Source organism: Haliotis cracherodii, unplaced genomic scaffold, assembly GCF_022045235.1.
Source record: "Haliotis cracherodii isolate W230 unplaced genomic scaffold, xgHalCrac1.p SCAF_1, whole genome shotgun sequence".
In the NCBI taxonomy this organism is placed as follows: Eukaryota; Metazoa; Mollusca; class Gastropoda; order Lepetellida; family Haliotidae; genus Haliotis; species Haliotis cracherodii.
In genome coordinates, this window is record NW_027266264.1 from 58,081,600 (window position 1) to 58,103,574 (window position 21,975).

At 37.1% G+C, this 21,975-nt stretch overlaps 1 protein-coding gene across 1 annotated transcript in view; it reads right to left on the bottom strand.

The window, feature by feature from the left end:
* The window catches only part of LOC139479836 (gliomedin-like), a 53,948-nt gene extending 33,751 nt beyond the window's left edge, over window positions 1-20,197 (bottom strand). The window contains exons 1-2 of the mRNA XM_071262733.1: window positions 19,066-20,197; window positions 427-441 (exon numbers count right to left, since the gene is read on the bottom strand). Coding sequence (XP_071118834.1) covers window positions 427-441; window positions 19,066-19,446 — 396 coding nt within the window. The 5' untranslated portion in view covers window positions 19,447-20,197. The remainder of the gene's footprint in view (window positions 1-426; window positions 442-19,065) is intronic.
* Between the last annotated feature and the right edge of the window lie 1,778 nt (window positions 20,198-21,975).

Below are 21,975 nucleotides of genomic sequence, written 5' to 3' on the forward strand. Positions count from 1 at the left end.
TTCACACTGAAACTCTTGCCATTTGCAAAAATTAAAGTAAAACCTTCACTTATGATGTTACATGTGCCGCATCTTGGTGTGTTACATTCACTAACACATGATGCACTCTCTGTACAAGAATACTTGGATGGACAAAGAATTTGCTTGAGATTTTTTGGTTGCCTGGAACTTTCAAATTTGAAAGAAGATGTTGGACTAAAGTGGACTTTATTATCTTATTATAATAAAGTCAACAGACACCTACACACAGACACGCACGAGGTGGGTCATCATTTGTAAAACTGTTTTCTTAAGCGTGTCTGTGTACAAAGATATATGCATGGATACGAATAGTACCATCTTGCACACAATTGCATTATACATAAGAATAATGACATAAATGAACACATAAACATTTTTTTCATACAACTTGTGTGTGATACGTACCGGGTCCTTAGCCCTCTGAGAGTGCATGTGAAGGAAAAGAGGAGTCAGTCACACAAATGTTCATTTATTTATACAGAATTCATTGTCAGCTACTGAAAACCTTGAGCTGACAATCACTTGGCTTTTGTTCTAGGACAAATATACCGGTCATGTCATATATAAAGAGACATTTAATTTCACAAACATATTGTATTGGCAGCAAACTGAAGATCTAGTCACAAGCTGATAACATACTAGACCTTCTTATACAATATGCAAGCATGGAATGGGTTTAGAAACATTTCTTTTCCCAAACATATTTTTAAAAAGGCAAGGCACAAAATGACAGCTAATTTAGGCATTCTAGTTGTATATGTTGTACGAATAGGTTAATACCTAATGTACAGCTATGTCATATGTACAGAAGCATTCTCAATTGCAAGTGGTAATATTGTAGTATAAATACGTGCTTTGCAAGCTCATTTAAACCACTTTTGAAATAACTGATTAATTGACGAACGCTGTTTGAAACATAATTTAAAACATAATTATCTCCATATGTATTCCCTAAGATGATTATAGATAATATATGTGTCAACATATGCGTTGTAATTTTTCCAAACAAATTTCCTATATCTGTGTATGAAATTTTATGAAGTTTTAAAATGTTAAATATTGTTGCAACATATTATAAAACTTCCTTGTGAATGTAACCTCAGTTACCTGGGCAATGTTGCTCTGGACGCATCACGTCCTCGTTGATAATTATCAGTGACAAGATAGAAGAATCCCGTTATAACGGTTGATGGAAACCTTGGTTAACTACATGACTCTAAGTAGATAACATGATAGCGGCACTGAAATATCAGTGTCACTGTTCTCTATCCTTGAAGGAAAACTAATCTGAACTGCTTCAGCATCATTGACATGTTGATCTGTGTAGCAGTGTACTGGATGCAATGAATTCATGTGATTCATTTTCCGTGTACGTGCAGAATGTTTTCTAATTCAACGCATTCTTTTTATATTAACTTCTGTAACTTATGTTGTTTTCCCATGTCAAACACATTAACCACATTTGTAAGCTGTGTCACGGCAATCCTTGATGAGGCCATGCTCTACACAACGGCAATAACTGACGTTAAACTTTACTCACACAATAAAGTTCAAATTAAGTAATTGTAATATTGTGTTAGCACACAGTTTGAAAACTAGTCTAATTGATCACTATGCGATTCGATTTCGATCCTTTCGAAAACACTTTCAAGGATTGTGTTTCATCAATCTTAAGATTGAGAAAGCTTGGAAATATGCAACTTTAAATAATATTTATGACACCGGTACTACATTGACAGAGTGAGTGAGTCAGTGAATAGGTTTGGTCTGTCGCCGCATTGAATAGTCTTTCAGTTATATCACGGCATTCCATGGAGGAAAGCAGAAAGTGAAGCAGGTCTTTGATATTCACTACTTCGCTGTGAAGGTACTCATGAGTAAAGGTATGGTGCTGACAAACCTAGGAACATAATCAAGCTGAACCGGGATTCGAATCAAAGAACATAGGATTCTGGCACGCCTAAGAAACGGAACTCTGCACGGCGAACTGCAATGCTTTCGACGGCAGGGCCTCCAGGTCCCCCGATACTACACTGACATGATTTAATCATATCTGAACCACAGAGTGCAAACTGCCGATGTTATCTAGGCTATAATATTTCGAACCTTCAATGCAGTTTACGCTTTCCTGGCAGTGCACGGAAAGACTTCTACATCATTAGAGCATCTGCATGCTCATTAGCAGAGACCATTACATCCCAGCAGTATTTTTTCACCTGGGCACATCAGCCATTGTTAGGAATTTAGGTCCCATATCACTCCAAGTGTCACAAAGACGGAATGATGGCCCTAAATGTCCTTCTTAATTAGGTCTTAAGGGATGTTCTAATATTTTCTTCAGTCTGTGTCTTCCCTAACAACTGTCTGGCGGAGCGTCTGTGAACATTTGTTCTGATCAATTTGTTGCAAAATGAGTATTCCTCCAAAAATGACATTCATAGGACATTAGTGCAATGGAAATGGGTTCTGTCACGTCATGTTATTGACACATTCCATATTCCAGTTTAAATTAGTATAAAGTTTTAAGCATACATGTAACATTTATAAGATTCAAAACCTTTAATTCATCATAGAGATGTATGCTATTCGTTTGATTAAAGAACAAACATAATATAGGTTCCCACGCTAAAAACATATTTCCTTGCATTATTCATTGTCTTGTATGACTACGAGTACACAAATGTCATTTGATATTTAGAGAAAATGCATTAAGGTCGGAGGAATTTTGTATTTTATCAAGTTTTAGAGCAAGAGGATACATTTTATCAAAACAATAAATTTAATCAATAACGTTTTCAAATTGAGCTCATCTAATTTTACATTGTCGTAGCTCGTAATGTCAAATGCAGTCACAAATGCATGTCATTCTGTTTAGATTTATAGTATTGTCCATTTTGTCATTGTTACTTTTCATACCTTCATAGATAGAAAATGTCAGGGACTGTCTTAGAGATAACGCATCAATTAAAACAATTTGATTTTTAAAATCATTTAAGAGACGAAATATGCACTAGTAAAATAAATATATCTTCTCTGTGTCAAAATCAAGTTATATTACTCTACATAATACTGAGGACACGATCGACCCTGATCATCGTGAGACCCTATTCATTATGTAACAAGGTGAGCCTGGTGAGTTCCATTATGGTTTCGCCGTATGGCCTTCTTACAACAAAGATCAAGGTACACTACACATACAATGATCTCACATCTATAAATTCAATTGTTCTCGCGAGTACTCAGAAACAGAGCAGAACTGAAAACGATGTCAATGTTAATTGCTACTGAATTCAATACTTTTAATATTGTATCATTGTGACAGTTTCGTGTGAATAGTTTACCTATAACCTAACTCAATACATGCAGATGTCATCTTTTCACTCGCATAAATGAAATGCTTCTTGGTGATTGAACGATGTTCGATTTTCTTATTCATATTGTCCATGTACGTCGCATGAATGTCTTCAAAAGTCGTAGGTGATACCGATTACATTAGTCATACTCGGACTAATTCTAGGTCATGTTCTCGCTTTGACCTATCGTCTGAAGGCGGTGGTGGTATGATAGAGTAAAGGCGACGTGAGCCAACAGAAGGCATCTTGCGCTTAACACACACTTAACTTGATAAGGATCACAAGGTATTATATTGTAAAAAGTACTGTGTTGTAAAACACGAAATCGTTTAGATAACATAAAGGAGACGCCAGCATAAGTATTATTCATTCGGATGCATAAATTTATTGCACATGGAAATCAATGCTGGGGAAAAAGAAAAAAGAGGCCCAAGAATAACCTCTGCTTCATGATATGGAATAACCTTAAGCAGACACTTTCATTTCATATGGCTTATATGCAGTATCAACCATTTCATATTCTGGGGGAGGGTGCCTGGTATTTTATCTAAAATAATAAATTGTCTCCAAACATTCTTGAAAAAAAATTATGCTTCAGGTGGTTTTAAAATATCTGTTTCTCTAGCTGTAGAAATCTAGATGCGCTATATCTGAGGTTTTACAAAACTTGCGACCTAATTTATCGAAATATGAATACAGATAATATGTTCCAATTTCAATTTTCAGGTCTCTCGAGACACAAACAATAACCAGTTACCTGAAAAGCAGAGCACACCAGCCCCGGTGCTAATTGTATTAAGCTGATTTCCCATTACAAATCCTTCACCGGTTTTATGTAGTGTTTGGATGATTTACCGTACATTTTGAATCAAGTTACAACCTGAAGAAATACTCATTACACAGGAAACCTAGGCTTTTCAGAAGGAATACATAAAATACTTCTGACACGGAGCGTTTTAATTTGCCAAGGGACCAACGTATGACAAGCCTATAGTAAAAGAAATTAAACTTTCTTGCTTGTGGTGATATAAAGTAAACTAGTCTTACAGTTTCTGGAACCCACAAAAGCAAATATTGGCATGTCAAAATAGTATTATTCAAGGAACATACATTTACGCAAACAAAGCTAATCTTAAATTAAACAAAATCGACATTCGTAAGAAATCTCTGCTAAAAGCCATTCCGACTATAACACGAGAATGTGTTTATTAATCACTATCAAATAGGGATGATATCAGTACCAGGTATTTGCGAAAAGCTGATCGCATGAAATGAAACTTTAATTGTAAAATTTTTGAAAAATTTACAATGGGTACACTTTCTTATTGAGACTCCAATTGTGAAATGAGTTCAGTTTAGTTATTACTTCCTCAGGACTGCTGTATATGCATATCTATTCATGGGTTGTCGTTCCGTTTTTAGTTGGCATCGAAACATCCTAAGTACATTCGGGTTTTAGACGTGACCATCGACCGTCGAATTCAATTGTTAGGTTTATATTTGAGAATTGAACCGCAATATGTCAGCCAAATACACCAGGTTGGATAAGACAAAACAGTTGTTGGTAGTACGATCAACGTTACACGCCGTCCGGGTACGATGACACACAATCTGCCACGTCACAGACAGACAGCCCGTCTTAGTCGGACCAAATAGTCCACTGCTTTGAACATGTATTTGCATGGTTTTCCACATTCTAATTTTACTATAATGATGTTTTCCTAATGTATAATATCTATAAGTATTAATGTTTTAGTATGTACAATACGGTTTTACTGCATACTAATGGTATCTAAAATTATTATGCCGTTGTTTGTGAATGTGTGACACGATGTTTTCCAAAACCATGGCTGTCTTGATCATATTTCTAAATTAGATATTATATATTTAACAATATATGCACAATCGGCAACGTTAAGTATGATTTTTATAAGGTAAGTTCATCCTCAGATAAAAGTGAGAACATCCACAACAGTGTTTGACTCTCCACAAAAAAAGTTGATATCCACAAAAGTAATAAGTACCACTGTAAATGCTTTCTAATTTTTTTGTGGGTGTATTTGCTTATGTAGTTTGCTCTTTTGGTATGTTCTAGAATGTGCATAAGGTTTTGCAATGTTTTAGAAGCCTGTTTTCCTATCGGGTAAAATGTCCGAAAGCTGATTTGCTGTGTTTTAAACGTCCGCGAGCTGTTTTGTTGCGTTTTAGAATGTGCGCAAGCTGTTTTGAATGTTTGACAGAACATCACAATATTGCGTCTCCATCACAAACGTTGACCTATCATAAACGAATGCATACCACTTTGAAATTCTTGTAAATTATTTCATTTGTAGTAATTAGCGATGGTATGTAATGTTCACCATGCTATGGTGCTATAGTTTGTAATGTTCACCATATGCGTTGCTTTGGTTTGTAATGTTCACCATGTTGTGATGTTTTGGTTTGTAATGCTCACAATGTGTGATATTTGGGTTTGTAATGTTCACCATGTGTGATGTTTGGGTTTGTAATGTTCACCATGTGTGATGTTTGGGTTTGTAATGTTCACCATGTGTGATGTTTTTGGTTTGTAATGTTCACCATGTGTGATGCTTTGGTTTGTAATGTCCACCGTGCTGTGTTATTTTTGTTGCTTTTTGTTGCTTTGGTTTGTAATGTTCACCATGTGTGATGTTTGGTTTGTAATGTTCACCATGTGTGATGTTTGGGTTTGTAATGTTCACCATGTGTGATGTTTGGGTTTGTAATGTTCACCATGTGCGATGCTTTGGTTTGTAATGTCCACCGTGCTGTGTTATTTTTGCTTGGAATGTTCGCCTTGCTGATTTTCTATAGTTTGGAATATCCACCATACTATGGTGCTATAGTCTGTGACGTTCACCATACTGTGTCGCATTAGCATGGAATGCACGACATTGCGTTTAATTAGTTCTCTAGTTCCGTATGATAATGTGTTATGATTTAGAAGAAGCACCATTGTGTTTTATAAGCATTGGGCTTTTGCCATCAGTGTACCAACAAAACGTAGTTTAGACAGATGCCGTTTAATGTATATAATTAGCTAGCCGAATGCATCTCCAACATTGTTTTTCATGTCTGACGATTAATTACATATCTGCTGAACATTAAACTATCACGATTTCTACGGCTAAAAGGTGCAGTATCCGGTTTAGTTATACATTAAGCAGTTATTCCATGTTTCCAGCCATGATGATATACGACACCTGATCATAACCACGAGTATCCAAGTTGGATTTTATTTCGTCTTTATTTTAGCTGCGTTTAAATTCCTAGCACTGTTGCACAAAGCGTAAAGAGATACTTCACGTAACCATAGTAACAACAGTTTGAAAAAAATGTCAATACTCAAAACAGACAAAAACAGCTCGAACGTAGAAATCCAGGGTCGAATAGATGAGACGGAAAACGGCATTCAGAAATACATAGAGATGATTTGTTTGAGATGAAATAATTAACTGCCGCACCGATACCACTGGGAATTACTGCGATAGTTGAGCCAGAATCTGAACTTTTCTCAAGATTGCGAAAATAAAAACTCTCATCTGACAAGCAGATCACATGAAATTATCAGACTATTTCTGATTTGTATGAACACAATGTTGGTTTTGCATGTGTTATTTTCTTCCGGGAAATACTTACAGAGAGAGAGAGAGAGAGAGAGAGAGAGAGAGAGAGAGAGAGAGAGAGAGAGAGAGAGAGAGAGAGCGTACCTCTTACAAAAAAAATATTACCTGAATCGTTCGTATTCCGAATGGCCATTGACACTGACGGTGCAACGCATTCTTTACAGTTTGACCTGCATACATGACAATTCACTTTGCATGCAAACAAATGGTTAAAGACAAATTATTGATTTATAACAGCTGGACGAATCTGTTGGATATTACACCGATGCCTAACGGCACGAGTAGGTTGGAAAATTACCTCAAATTGGTTGATATCTCCTGTCAGGTTAAGTACATACTTCCTGATTAGAGATAATACCGTAACAAAATCACATGCTTGCTTTGACATTTAATAAGCTGTTGAGCTTAATTTACCTCGGTATATCTGGTCAAGCAGGCTGCATGGAAAGTACATACCCTACCCTGTCGCCACCATGCCAATCAGGGCATCTGCTTTGCAAAGGATAGTTTCATTACCGATTTTTTATCAGTGTTTATTATCAGTATTATACTTCCAGAGGAGATTGCTCTAGACGGCGTCATAATAAGCAGTTATCCCAATATCAAATCAAACTGGTAATCGTTTTCTATTGATTTCTTCATTGGCACACAATAAACACGCTGAGAAAGTCTGTAGATGGGAAAACTGACGGCAGAATGTAGTACCATAACCCCGCGATATTTTCTTTCCAGTTAACTTTGCCGCATAAAGACAATTTAGACGAAAGTATAGCTATAGTTATATAGAGACAATGACATGTACATCCATTATGAACTCATAGTTTGTCCAAAATGCTTGCAATACTGCTCGTTAAAAAGTTGCAAACTTGGGAGCGACTTAAAACTGCAGGAGAGCAAGAAGGCTGCAAATTGGCCCGTACCTAATACATAACTCGTAGCTTGCAAATAGACGTGCCCGGGAATAAGCCGCCATCAGTGAGTGAGTGAGTGAGTGGGTGAGTGAGTGACATATCACTACAGGGGAAACAAAGAAATGTACTGGAAATCGATTATGTCACTGGAAATGATTCGGCTTTCTTGTATGCGTTTTACTAACTGTCATTAAAATCGAATAAAATGCGCTGAGTGTATATGGGACGTCGCTTACAATACATAAAAAAACACATCAAATTTACGTCCTTTTAGTACCTGCAGGACAGTATACAAACTTTTACGGAATGCTAATTGAGAAAGAACATCTTCGATATATTAAGAAAGTCTTCTATATATAAGGTTCTATACATATCTGGTGTCCTTTCCAAGCCTGGTTCTAGTTCCATGTTTGAGATTGGGATGAAGTGTCTATATAATTAACGTTAGCATTCACTGCTAATTGATAATCATATTAAGGTTTGAGTTATCAGATAAATAAAACAGTGTTCTAAGTACCTTGGACTGCCACATGGCTCAAGCATGGTTCCCACTTAAAGGTAATTCCAATAGAAAAGGTACAAAACCTTCTGAGATATACAAGTAACGTTATATGTAACGTTCTACGGACAAAAGGCCCTTGTTAACAGTTCTATAAAACTGCAACGGCTTCATTTCAAATAATTTAAAAAAACAATAGCAATAGGGTTCATTCCCAATGTGCCTACATCCCAACTCACTTTCAGAAATAACTGTAGGCACATTGGGAATTCAGTTTCATCCCTATTTATGTGAATGAACTGAACCACCTTTGTTTGACTTATTTTTGCTCCGAGATAAGCGTTTAAAATTAGTTTGTCAATATGGGTTTCCCAACAGGTTTATGAGACTGAAGGACCACCTCGAGACTGAAGATATCCATGCAGTTCCTGGTCACTTAGTCAACTAAGAAAAATACCTTTCTTTGATTTGCCCGTTCACAAGGGAAGACTGTCTTGATAATTTCAACTTGATTGAATGTAAAAATACTGCCATCTCCAAAGTTTCATCTATGTTTCATTATAATATAATAAATCCCTTACAGTCATTATGTGTTCTTTTCGTATTTCATTTTACAAGTGTTTCCCATTGTGCCTACATTGCTTCGTTGAATGTTAACAAATTTATCTCATATTACAGGTGAAACAGGAAACACCAGTCTGGCCACCTGACAGTATCATTTCATGATTTCACTGTAGTCACATTAGAACTGTAGGCACACTGGAACTGTAGGCACATTGGAACTGTAGGCACATTGGGAAGACATCATGTGAAGTCATAAGGAGGTTAAAATTTTCAACATCAAACACATGTAAATATGACCATTATTGATTTTGTTATGTTACTACCCCGGTGCAATATTTATTCATTTACATTTGCAGTTGTCTGTTCATATACGACAGTTATAGGCTATGAACTTTGACAGTGATTCTCAAAGGAATACTGGCGTGTCTGTATGTGTGAACACTTACATCAAGAAGAGTCATTCCTGAAATAACGACACATATGATAGTGAGCAAATGAATCATCTTCGAAAGAGCATGGCGTGTGAAACACATCTCAGCCAATACCTAGCGACGTATAATCCCAAGCCTTAAGGTACAATTAACATGGTGTCACGGCAATCTATGCTGGATATTTTCAATCCGGTAACGAAAACCCGTGATGAAGATGTGCCACCGATCGCTGTCAAGACGTCACTAGTAACGATATATCTGATGCATATAGTGTATACCTGAAGGCCAAAATGATACACGCTACATTGTTGGGTCCATCACATTAATACCTATGGGTAAGAACGTGAACATGTATGAATCATGACAGATGTATGCCTGATATGGATAAGCAAGTGTATTGTTGCACGGTGCATTTTGGTGATTGATAGAAAGGGACGTTAAAGCCATTGGCGCTGGTGTATTCTGCTTTGTCGATAGTCATTAACTAACTTAGAATAGCGTTCTGTAAGCTTCCTTCTTCCTTGACTCCTTATTTACTCGGACATCATGAGTGAGTGATTAACTTATTTGGATTTAACGCTGCTTTGACCTGTTCTTCAATTACATCAAGGTGCTTCCTCGTAAGCTAGGGGGAGGGGACGTGACGCATTTCATAGACGTATATGGCTTAATTAGTACAGGTATGGCTATGGTGCCGACAAACAAAGGATCATGATCAGGGCGCATTAGGACTCAAACCATAAACCAAATCCTGGCGCGACTAAGGGAGACAACTCCGCACAGCGAATATCGGCGCTTTAGACCACCTGACCACCCGTGCCGTCGAACCATAATGAAAATTAAGACATAACACGCATCCACTCCGGCATAGAGAGACCTATCACCCTGGTGAATCCTGCCACGTTGATTCATACCCGCATCAATTGTATCTGCATCCTTTGTCTAGATATTACATATGACAGGCAGGGTGACATAGTCTATTTGAAGATATAAGATTTAGAACGAAGTCAATATGATTTCCAGTATATTAGATGATTTGAATGCTTAAGTCAGATTTACATCAATGGATACCCAGGACGAGACAAATGCCATTTGCAAAAGGCGCCACATTTCATCAATAAGAAGTCAACTATTACAGTCTAATGTCTCGAGGATCACGGTAATAGCATTCACTATATAAACTATCTTGGTTATGTAACCAATGCTTTTTCAAACACATTTAAGGCAGTGCAGTGATATCCAATACTATCTCTTTCTGATTGCGATGTAATATTTAGATTATGGTTAAACCACCTTTTCAAGCTTGGCGCGGTGTCAGTTATCAATTCAATGGCGTTAATTCGAAGAATTTACACATGTCGAATCGATGTTGTACGCTGGACGACCGGAGTTCTTCAGAGAGCTTTTCTATAGCCCCGAGGACGGAATTTCAATAATTCCTGACAATTGATTTTGTTCTGCTGTAACAGGTTCAACGCCTTTCAGAAATTCCACACCATCATGGTTATCAACCAAGGGCCTCTGCCATTAGAAATCAAGAAAAAAGCTAATGTAGTTTGAATAATATTTTGCTGGGATAAACCCCTCGGGCTTTTTAAAACTCGCTTTAAACGCATTCTTTGTTCAGTATTAGACATATTTATATGCAGCCTCTTTATTGAACATTTATTACATATTAAAATACAAACACCTTTGAATAGATAACGACATTTCCTTTATTGCATTTACAGGGTTCAGGATCGAATAAGAAATCTCTTGACAAACAGGACTCAGGAAAACCAGTGTATCAGTTTTCATGTATGATTGGAGGTGGTCGATGAATAGCTTACCTTTCATTTAGTTCATTTTAATAAACCCACACACAAACGAAGAACAGGCAGTTGAATTTGAAATTGTATTCCGCCGATGTTCTATTCAAACAATGGGGTCATGTGTGCATACTGCTCCTGGTTTGCTGAAGATATTAGATGGAATTCGATTTACAAAATCAAACAAAGAAATGTAAGTTAATGTTAAAGTGTCACTCGACGTAAATCTGGTGATGTGCCCTTGAGGATGAAATAGCAACCAGATTTATAACATGATCATTACTTGGTCAATTTCTCACGTTGTTATAAAACTCCTGGTATCTAACATGCATATATGTACACTATGGGACGACGAAAGGGGAAATATCTCATTTAGCATAAGCTTATTCACATTGCAGTGTGTCAGTATGTCTTGTAATACCTCAGTTAACTTTGATAAAATCTAAGATCAAATCCTGAATAAATCGCAGCGTGTCAAACCTTATAGAAGTTAATGGTACTATATTGATGGAAATTAAAAAGGGAATGCTTAGTCATTGACACAGTAAAATGGTATGCCATCATGGTTTCCCAGCCTTGTCTACCAAATACGCGTTTGAAACATTGCACACAAACACATCTCAATATTTGATTCTGACATGTGTTGAAGTTGTTGAATTTGTTTAAATGTACTGACAGTATTGCTTATTTCCCCATTTTTCATTGTTCCCTTATTCGTTTCCATCAATATATATTGATTTCTACATCAATTGTTTATCTTGCTGGTTAATAATAATCTTACTAGTCAATATTTGAGAGGAAGGTGCTTACGTGAGTGCGTGAGTGCGAGCATGTGTGCGTGCGCGTGTGCGTGCTTTACGTGTACCGCGTTAATCATGAAAGGAGACTGAAGTATGATCGAAAAACCGCTCCCGCTCATCCCAACGTCACAACTTCTCTGTTCCTAACAGGCCATCATTAAGAACGCACAGGCAGAAAGAAGTGGGACAGGTTGACAAAACAGTTTCACAAAGATAGAGTTAGACAGTTATATATGACATGGGCGGATACAGAGGAGGGGGGGGGGGGGGATGTGGGGGTGTGCACCTCCCCTTTTTATTTCGAAACAAATCTTTATTTCTGTATGAATTACTACCAAAGACAATAAATAGATCTTAATTCTGCACCCCACCCCACCCCACCCCACCCTTTTTTCAAAAAAGCTGTATCCGCCCATGATGTATATGTTTTTTCGGATACAGTGTTATAAAGTATGTAGGTACACGCAGATTGATAATTCTTTATATATGTACTGGTATGAAACGTGTATTTGAGCAATGGAATTCATAGCTTTAACTGTTACGCCTCTTCGATTGTTTCACGTGTCATTTTGTTGCCTAAGCTGTTTGTGCAATTCGATCAAATAGGCTGTCACTTGAAAAAAGTAAGGATGTCTGCTGGCTTTTTTGTTCTTCACTTGATCAAATTTACGATGGAAGACTGCAATCTGCTAAAACACATGCTCTTCATCAGCGCATGTGTTTCCAGACTTCTCTCTCCAATCGCTGAGACAGTTAACGGCACGGCTAAAGCTAATTGCTAACGTTACGGCCCAGCGTCGACCCCTGGCAACCCAATCTGCTCCGACATGTTAAGATGATAATGGAAATATATTGGAGACCCCAGTTGGCAAACATATAGGACAATGGCCTGTTTAATTTATTGTCTTTTAATTGGGTATGAAGATGCCAGATAGAAGGAGCCTTGGCTTTCGAAAACCGAATTATCACTCCCGGGGTAATATCATACCGAATTCTATCGCGAATTCGCACCAAATCATCGCCGAAGCAAGAGTCTGTGTAGTTTCATTGCCTCTTAAATTTTGTAATTGTAATCTGAATTGAAGACTTTCTGTCCGACTAATTTTGCTGTTCTCCGTCCTTCCCTGCTGCTGTCAGAGGCAAATTTGATTACATAACTGAAAATTGTGTTTGGCCTGGGGCATAGAAGATGAAATTGAAGCGACTTGGCTTCCATTCACAGTTTATGACAAGGGGAAATGCCACCCAATTCATTTATCTGAAAGTCCGGATTTAATAAGAAAAGCACAGCTTGGAATTAGTGCCTTCTTTTTTTCATAATGTTCATTTATCACGTCTTCCTTTCATTTATACAAATTTTCCATATGTCTCTATTTGCGCAACAAGCTATAGCATATAGATATAAAATCGCAACGTACCAGTTCGGCATATCACGTACCAACTGAGAGCAATGTAATTTGACAATGTAAAGTGTTTATTTGTATAGTACCGATGGTACGTTGAAAATGACAGATATATTTTAATATTCGAGCATGATCATAGATATTAAGTATCCTTATCTTTGGCTTTATCGGTAATTATCTTAGGCCATTATGTATGCACTGACACATATATAATGTGATAATGTCATACATGGAAATGTCAGGGTGGAGCACATATACCAGTACTCTGCGTTGTCATTTGCATAAATCAAGACCTCTCTGGGTTGTTTTTTTTGCGTTGTGAAAATTTTCGAAACTATCTTTCAGCTACCCGCCAGAGATATCGAACCATAATCCAATACTAGAAACATCACAAGTATTTGTTTTCAAAGGACGTATAACTTACCTTGGCAATGCAGGCGAAAACAGTTCATGTACAACAACACAATGCCTTCGTATCAATATATACTTCCATCTATATGATAGTTATCGCACAACAGTCCATAAACATCTATAAATGCCATCAACTAAATAAGAATTACCAAACCACCATTACGCTGTATTTCGTGTTACACATATATGAATTCGAAAAGTCAGATGTAAATTATGAATGTTTCATCATCATATCACATGTGTTATTATTTTCAAACTTTAATATTAACTACTCGCTTGTTAAGTTGTCCTTAACTTCTTAATCTGTAAACCCCTCTGTGGTCAAGTGGTAGAGCGTCAGCCCGGAGAGCGGAAGGTCCAGGATTCGACACCAGGCCGCGTCATATCAAAAGACGTTAAAAGATGGTACTTGTTGTTACCCTGCCTCGCGCTCGCTATTAAGGGGTTAAACAAAGACTGGTCGGCTCGGAGACAGTATACTGTATCTGATTTGCGTATTCATGTTAAACTGCGACATGGGCTAGCACTATAAAATCGGCATTACGTCGCTATGTAAGTGCAACAATCTTCACCTCACCTTAATCTGTAAGGTAACGATCTTAACAGGAAGAGGGCCCTGACACATGGTTTATAGGTTGAGCATCATCCAAATGCGCACATATACTAATACACGTAATGCACGTTTGTATCACCTTTCCTAAATTCTAGCAAAACTAGCATAGAGACACGTCTATATATAGCTTTATATCAAGGACAAACCAAGTCGAACCGGGTGAACGATTTCGCAGACAGGAAATCATGAAATATACATGAATAATCAGTATCGACAACAGAACAGCAGCACACCATGCACACACACACACACACACACACACACACACACACACACACACACACACACACACACACACACACATTGATATCTGATAAACTGATATATTTTACCGTTATTTGATTAGATTGAAAAACAGCAACAAGCAATATATCTCCAAACTTAGTTAATATTAGAAACGCGTCAGGTAAACTTGTTAATGACAGGTATTTCAACATTGAACTCTATAGAAAATTAGGTATCATGTTATGCTTCGGTTTTATCTATCAGCAGCTTGAAGAAAGCTTCCATATCAGCTCCAATATTTACAATTCATCGTAATGATCAACCATGACCTGCTTCCTCATTGACATACAAACTTCAGAAATGATTCTTCTTTATAGAAATCCCAAGTAAATTTGGCTAGTAAGTGTTTATACAACTGAAGCTGATCTTTTGATAAGTAAATGACAAACATGAACTTGCAATTGCATGTATCTGCAACAGTTTAATATCTAGAACCTATAGATGCATTATACTTTAGCACACGTTTTAAAATGAGGATTGCTATATAGGAAAGCCGCCTTACTGAAGGCATTGGTGTGGGTTTATCAAAAAGAATTTGCAATTCTGACACAGGACACTATGAAAATTCAATATACAAACATACATATGTGGATGGAGCGGATAATGTAGACGTAATGTGATATACGGTGTCACAAGACAGAATTCTGTAGACATTTATTCCCACATAAGTATTTTATCATGTGTAATGACTTCTTTGTCTGACCCAGGTTTTTTTATATATATTCAGCCGCTGGAGCTGTGAAGCGTGTATCAATCTCAAGGTAAAGCAGCATGTATTACTCGTATCATAATGTTATGCATTTGTTTCATACATGTGGTTCCCGTGTTTAATATGTGGCAGAGATACGACGTTGGATATCGTGGGACAATCATATTGGTACTTAACATGCGGTACATTTTGTAAATGCATTTGAGCGGTACCACCCTTGTGCAACACAGATTACATGGAACAATATTTCTACATGCAGTTCCACTATTATACTGTTATATTCCACATGTGATTATAAATAAGTTCCCTCGTTGTTTAAACAAAATGTTTGGAGGACTGTTCAAACGACTCACGTCATTTTCATTATATGCTCACGATTGATGAACTCAACCTACTGGTGCATATGGTAATTGTGATAATTATATACGAAAACAAAAACATATAATTACTTTTTGATAATAATCTATAGCAGACGTATAGCAGAATGTCGATATTACGAAAGTAATTAATAATTTAATATATTATAGTTATAATTTATTGTTTCTATATTTCGAAAATAGTTCGTACTTTAGCCGACACAATAACATGGAAGAATGTCCCCAAAAACTCACTAACTCCTTAATGTCGGAGAATGCGCGTACAGACACAATACACGTGATATATATATCCCCAAAAAGTATTACCGTGAGATGTAAGCACATGTGATATCTCAGAGCAAGTAAATAACTTAAACTTAAACTAAGAACATGGGCGGGATACTATGGCTAGTAAAATACAATGTCTGGCCATACTACCTCTCAAAATTTTCAGAATTGAGAATCAAAACATGTAGTCAATATTACTTTATCTTTGTTATTCCATCAAATAATCTGATATATTATCGAATGCCAAAAATCAAATCATTCTTGTTTCTATAAATAAATAAATTGTAAATAATATATTATATATAATATAATTGGATTAAATAAATATAAGAACATTTAATAAAAATATGTTATATATGTGATATATACAAAAAGAAGGGAGAAATATCGTTCTTCGTAGATCACTGTCAAATAATCCTTTTGTTGTGGCCTAACGCTGCATTGTTCTGCTTCGGTCTGATACCATTGTATTTAATAGTCAGCGTGAAACTTATTTTGCAAAAGTTTCAAATGGAACATGAACGTGATCAGCTTAAAAGGTAGATAACAAAAGGGTTTGCAATTTCAGGTTTCTACTTTTGTGTAATGTCAGGTGAAATCCATTAGCAGGCCAGAAGGAATTCAACCCTGAAAACTAAATGTCACGCGACGTTGTGTTATGTATGAACGACATAAACATATCTTCCCAAAAAAGGAAACATCAGGATTCTAACTGCCACTATTGTAGCAGTCTACCGGAACAAATCTTCAAGGTAACAGGTAAAAGATATTGGGTCCATCCGGCCTATACATTTCCTGAGTCTGAATACATAAACTTAATGCAAAAACATAACATGACAAAAGGCAAACTTTAAAATGCATAAAAAATATAGAATGTGAAAAGAATAAAATGAACTTTTACTCTGTTTTATGACCAAAAAACCCCAAAAGTTAAATACTAACACATAAAGTCATAAAGTTTATTTCCGTCTTGCTTGTCTATGTTAACAAAATATATCAATAAGTGTAAGCAATGATTTCCTAAATACAACGTGTCTGAAGACAAACGACAAATGCTCAGCGACTATTTCACTATAATTAGGACGTAACGTCGGATAATTAGATAAGGCCAGATCACGCAATATATTTGCTCTCGTTTACATTGAGTTGTCTTTTCAAGGCTTCAGATGCATTTGAGAAGAATAAAAGGCTGATTTTCGACCCAATTTGATCGATAAAGAGGCGGAAAGCGGAAAGGACGAGTCACGGAAGCCCTCATTGTCGAACAATGAACCGAAACTCCATGGCGGTCCTGTGGGAAAATAGCGGTGAGGTCGGAAGGCGCTCTTCCGCTAGACGTTATTCACACCGCTTAAGTTAAGTTTGGCAGGCAAGTTGCGGAGTTATCAGTTTACGTTTATTTTGCACGCACACACTATAAAATCTATAAGGGTTTATGTCTGGGAACGTTAAAGACATACATGGCATTACATAACAGTGAAAACAGTAGGAACACTTGAAAGGAAAAATAGGTTTTGTGATTAGTTTTTTTATTGTGTAATTTGATTTCTTTCTCCATTTGCACACGCGAAAGTGAATAACAAGCATTTATGATGCACATAATGCATATAGTTTGGAAAAAATGATATGAATTGCAGATTATTAAGTTGAAGGGGAGAAGTGTTACAATAAACGTGTGGTAACACACAGTGAGGGTTGTTTTATACTGTGTATTAAAATGTTTACATAATATTGTTGTGTGTATTATTTCAGTCAAAATGTGAAGCCAAAGGAGAGTGGTCAGTTACCATATTGCCCAGTTTCATTCAAAAGATGTATTAGGCAATTGCAGTATTTTTAATGTTATATCGAATTTAACCTGATAGTTGTTGTACGTTATATCGCTCTTTACTTAGAGAACCTCTCAGCAAGTAATATAACGTCTCCATGTAAGCATTCTACAACACAGCATGATACAGATATGTGCCCATAGTATCATAGCGTCATTAGAACATGGCCCTATATATGTTATATTAACAAGGTAGATAGACACTAACTAACATAATACTAAACACGTATGAGTTGTTGTCGAGTACACAACGTGAGCAACTAACACTCAGGTCAGGACTAAGTCAGCACACAGTGAGAGAGAAGGGAGGGGGGTAGTGAGAGACAGAGGGAGAGAGACAACTTACAAGAGAGGGAGGGTATTGGATTTTCTTGTTTGTCTGGGCGATTGATCTGACAAAAGTCATATTTACATGAGCGGCGTAGTCACGAACTTTTAAAGGTCACTAGATGAGATAAACATGTTTGACAAGAAAAGCCGAATGATTTGATACGAGTCTGAAACCCAAAGTGTCAAATAACTGTCAGTGAGGCAGACGGAGGTACTTCCGATATAGAGCGTTATATCACCCGAGTGAATTTCGAGTATATATTTTCAGAAAAAGATATTTCATAAATATATAACAATGAAATAAGTTTACAGTCTGAATAATGTATGCATATATATGAGAACAGATGGGAACACAATGTTTTGAAGCAATGTTTTATGCAAATGTTACATATTTATCATATTCATTAGGTACGGTCCTTTAACCGGATACACGCTGTTTATGTCAACAAAAGGCCAGCTCAGTTTTCCTTTAATTGAATAAATCATGGTCGCTGTTTAATTCTTACTTTGTTTATACTTCACTTAGCATACGTAACAAGTCACGTTACACAACACAGAAACACAGCACGAGCGAAAATCAATACACTTCGGGAGATCATTACAGCAACCTGGTGACTTGTTGGAGAGAGAAGTTATTTAGTAAACGATATATTTAACGTTTAAATAGGAAATACATCATTGGATCGCTTCTATTGGTAATTTGTTAGTTTTGAATCTAAGGCTTTGTCAAATTAATTACTGCAATATTTTGTTTTCAATCGGAACTTTATTCGCGGGAATTTTTTTGATAATTTGTGAATAAACTTACCGGTATTCTTGAATAGGTGTTCATAAGAACAAAATCATCTGGGAGACCCGACCCCTCGGGATCAGCATGACGTTTTGACCGGGTACTCTCGTCGTTTCTGTTTTCAAATTGTGTTTTGTCGAAATCTTCGCTGTAACTCCATTCTGGGGGAGATTCCAAGTCTTCGAAGGGTCTGTGCCATATTCGAAATTCCGCGACATCTTTTTTCGATATTTTGTTGCGCATATCACTTCGAAGTTTCCGAAGTTCTGTGTAACCATACCACATGACAGTAGCCATTAGTAATGTTAAACACACAGTTGTGAAATACAGCAAGCGTATGTGAATTCGCCATGGAGTCTCTTGCACGTTGACGGCCATTGTCTTTATCCTTGCTTCCATGCATGTGACTTGTCTACAACACTTAGCCTTGTTATTGCCATGTAATGTAACACTCTTGTATCTCCAATATGCTGATACGCTTCGGAGGTGTCTGGGTCGTATTGCAATCCATTTCGTTTGACATAATTATTAACATGTGGAAAAATCCGAATGAAAAGAAATAATAAAACCTTATTTTAACCAATGAAATTGACGTCACCTTCTATATTGAACATGGAGTTACATATGATGCATATATCATACAAAGTAGTCAGTGAATCAGGTGTATTATTTCCTCTGAAACTTGGAATAGTTTTATATGTGCGTATGGGATAGAGGAGCTATATAAAAACAAGGAAAATATGACGGTTCGATTTCATTAGAAAATATATCCATTGTTGATAGAAAGCAATGACCTACATTGCCACGTTGTCACACCTCCCACCGGAATGCAACTCCGCCATTACACCGACAGCCATTATAACATTAAACATTACACTTAAGAGTAGGCATTCGGGTAAAAACACAGAATGATAGGCGTGAGAAACTAAACACACTGTTCAATCATTCTCATATTATGCACCGTCTGTACCGATGAGTTTAACCAAACCGTGTTCCTTGTTCTTTAACAGATGGGTGCAGGTTAGGAACAATTTCTGGTGATGAGACCTGGAGGTGTCTGTCACTACTGGGGGAGATAGTTCCACGGGGGCTGATTCCACACTGACAACAGTTGGATGTACTTCCTATGAAAGGTGTGCCCTCGCTGGACGACTTTCGCAGTGGAGGAGTTCAGACGAGCAATATTGGCAAATAATAGCGCTGGACCATCCTTACTGACTCACGCCGGGCACTTGTGTCGTTAACACCAACTACTCCCTACTCCGTCGATAACAATTAAAGAAATTCCATTAAACGATTCTGCTGTGGATAGTATCACTACACGGAACGCATGATCTCCTTTCATGCAACTTTTGAAATGTCTGACAACCTTCCGAAACAAGTCTCCTGACGGCGGCAAACACCTTTACCCTAAATGAACATAGATCAAAGGCACTTAAGTGAGACAATTAAAGAGAACTGTCAATGATCACTGCTGAGAATCCTTGCATCAAATCCGTGTTTCGATTCAGGAAGATTTAGGCCCACAAGAGGTATAAAATGCCGATTTATTGATAGGGAAATCTCATTCACGATCCTCGAAAAGTTCTCAAGTGCTAGAAGTCTCTTGAGAAGAAATGCTAACTGAATGTAATTATCGTCCAAAACATCAGGAAAAAGTGTTGGCTTTTCTCACTTGTCCGGCCAGGTCTTGAGAATGTTTCTTTGGTCAGTGAGCAAGGGCAACTGACTGTCCAGCACGGCTATGCACGTATTAATTACCGTGCATCCATGCGCCTGGTTAATCAAAATATAGTAATCCTCAAAGCAGGCTTGCCGAGCACAATCTCTGGAGCCGTATTCTTCGCACGACAAGAGCTAAGGCCCTATGATTCTAGGGATGTCATTTACTTGTTTGAAATGTTTAATAGATTGATATGGTATCTCTGCTCTAACACTCGCCTAGAGAAGACAGTTGATCGAAAACCTTGTTAGGACAGAAATCGACAAGACTCTAGCCTGGCTACTTGCATACTGCATCACAGTACAGACGAATAGGTTTTAATAATCAGCATGCTAGATGAATCATTTTTATGCAATTACATTTGCAATGACAGGTGGTTCTTCTTGTATGATTTATGAATTCAAATAAATGGTATTTATAGGAGGTTTTAAGCGTCTATTTCACTTATGCCATGTGCAGACAAGAAGATCGATTTCAATTTTCCAACAGCCTCTTTAGAAATTTAGTTTTCACAATACATGTTGGGACAAGCAGTTATAGTCATGTGAATGTAATATTGCTGTAAGAGTGTACATACTTTTTCCAGTTGGTTAATAATTGAATACCAAGACATATTGCATTACAAACAGGTTGACTTTCGAAGAGGTAGTTTACCTTCGACTCGAGTTTAGTTCTTCGTTGCCCATCATTATATATGCATAACTCCGTCTTTGCAACATAACGGCACCACACCGTAGCCAATCAATACGGCGAATTACAGAATGGAGCAATGAAATCTTGGATATGTTTCTTTTTCGAGCAGTTTAATTACTGTAGTCTACAAACCGACTTCATTATCAAGGCGAATTATTACTAATTACATGGTAAATACTTCAAAGACATCACTCTTTCTCGTTGCGTTTCTGTTTAATGTCGTATATTAGTTTAGTTTTATGATTTCATCTCCAATACAAACGTGTCACGAACATTTTTAAGTAAACATCAGCATAGTCCCTAACTAATAACTCTGCTTAGAAGGCATTGACTGCGGTATCATAAAGACTAGATTCAAGTAATTTAACCGATCATCGATCCCGTTCAATGGTAAACCCTTTTTAGGTCACATTGCCTTAATTACGGGCTCATAAGATAGGATGGATTTGGGTGTGCTACCGGTAGGGAAGGACATGCTTACCCATTCGCAAAAACCTTGAGGCATCCATGAT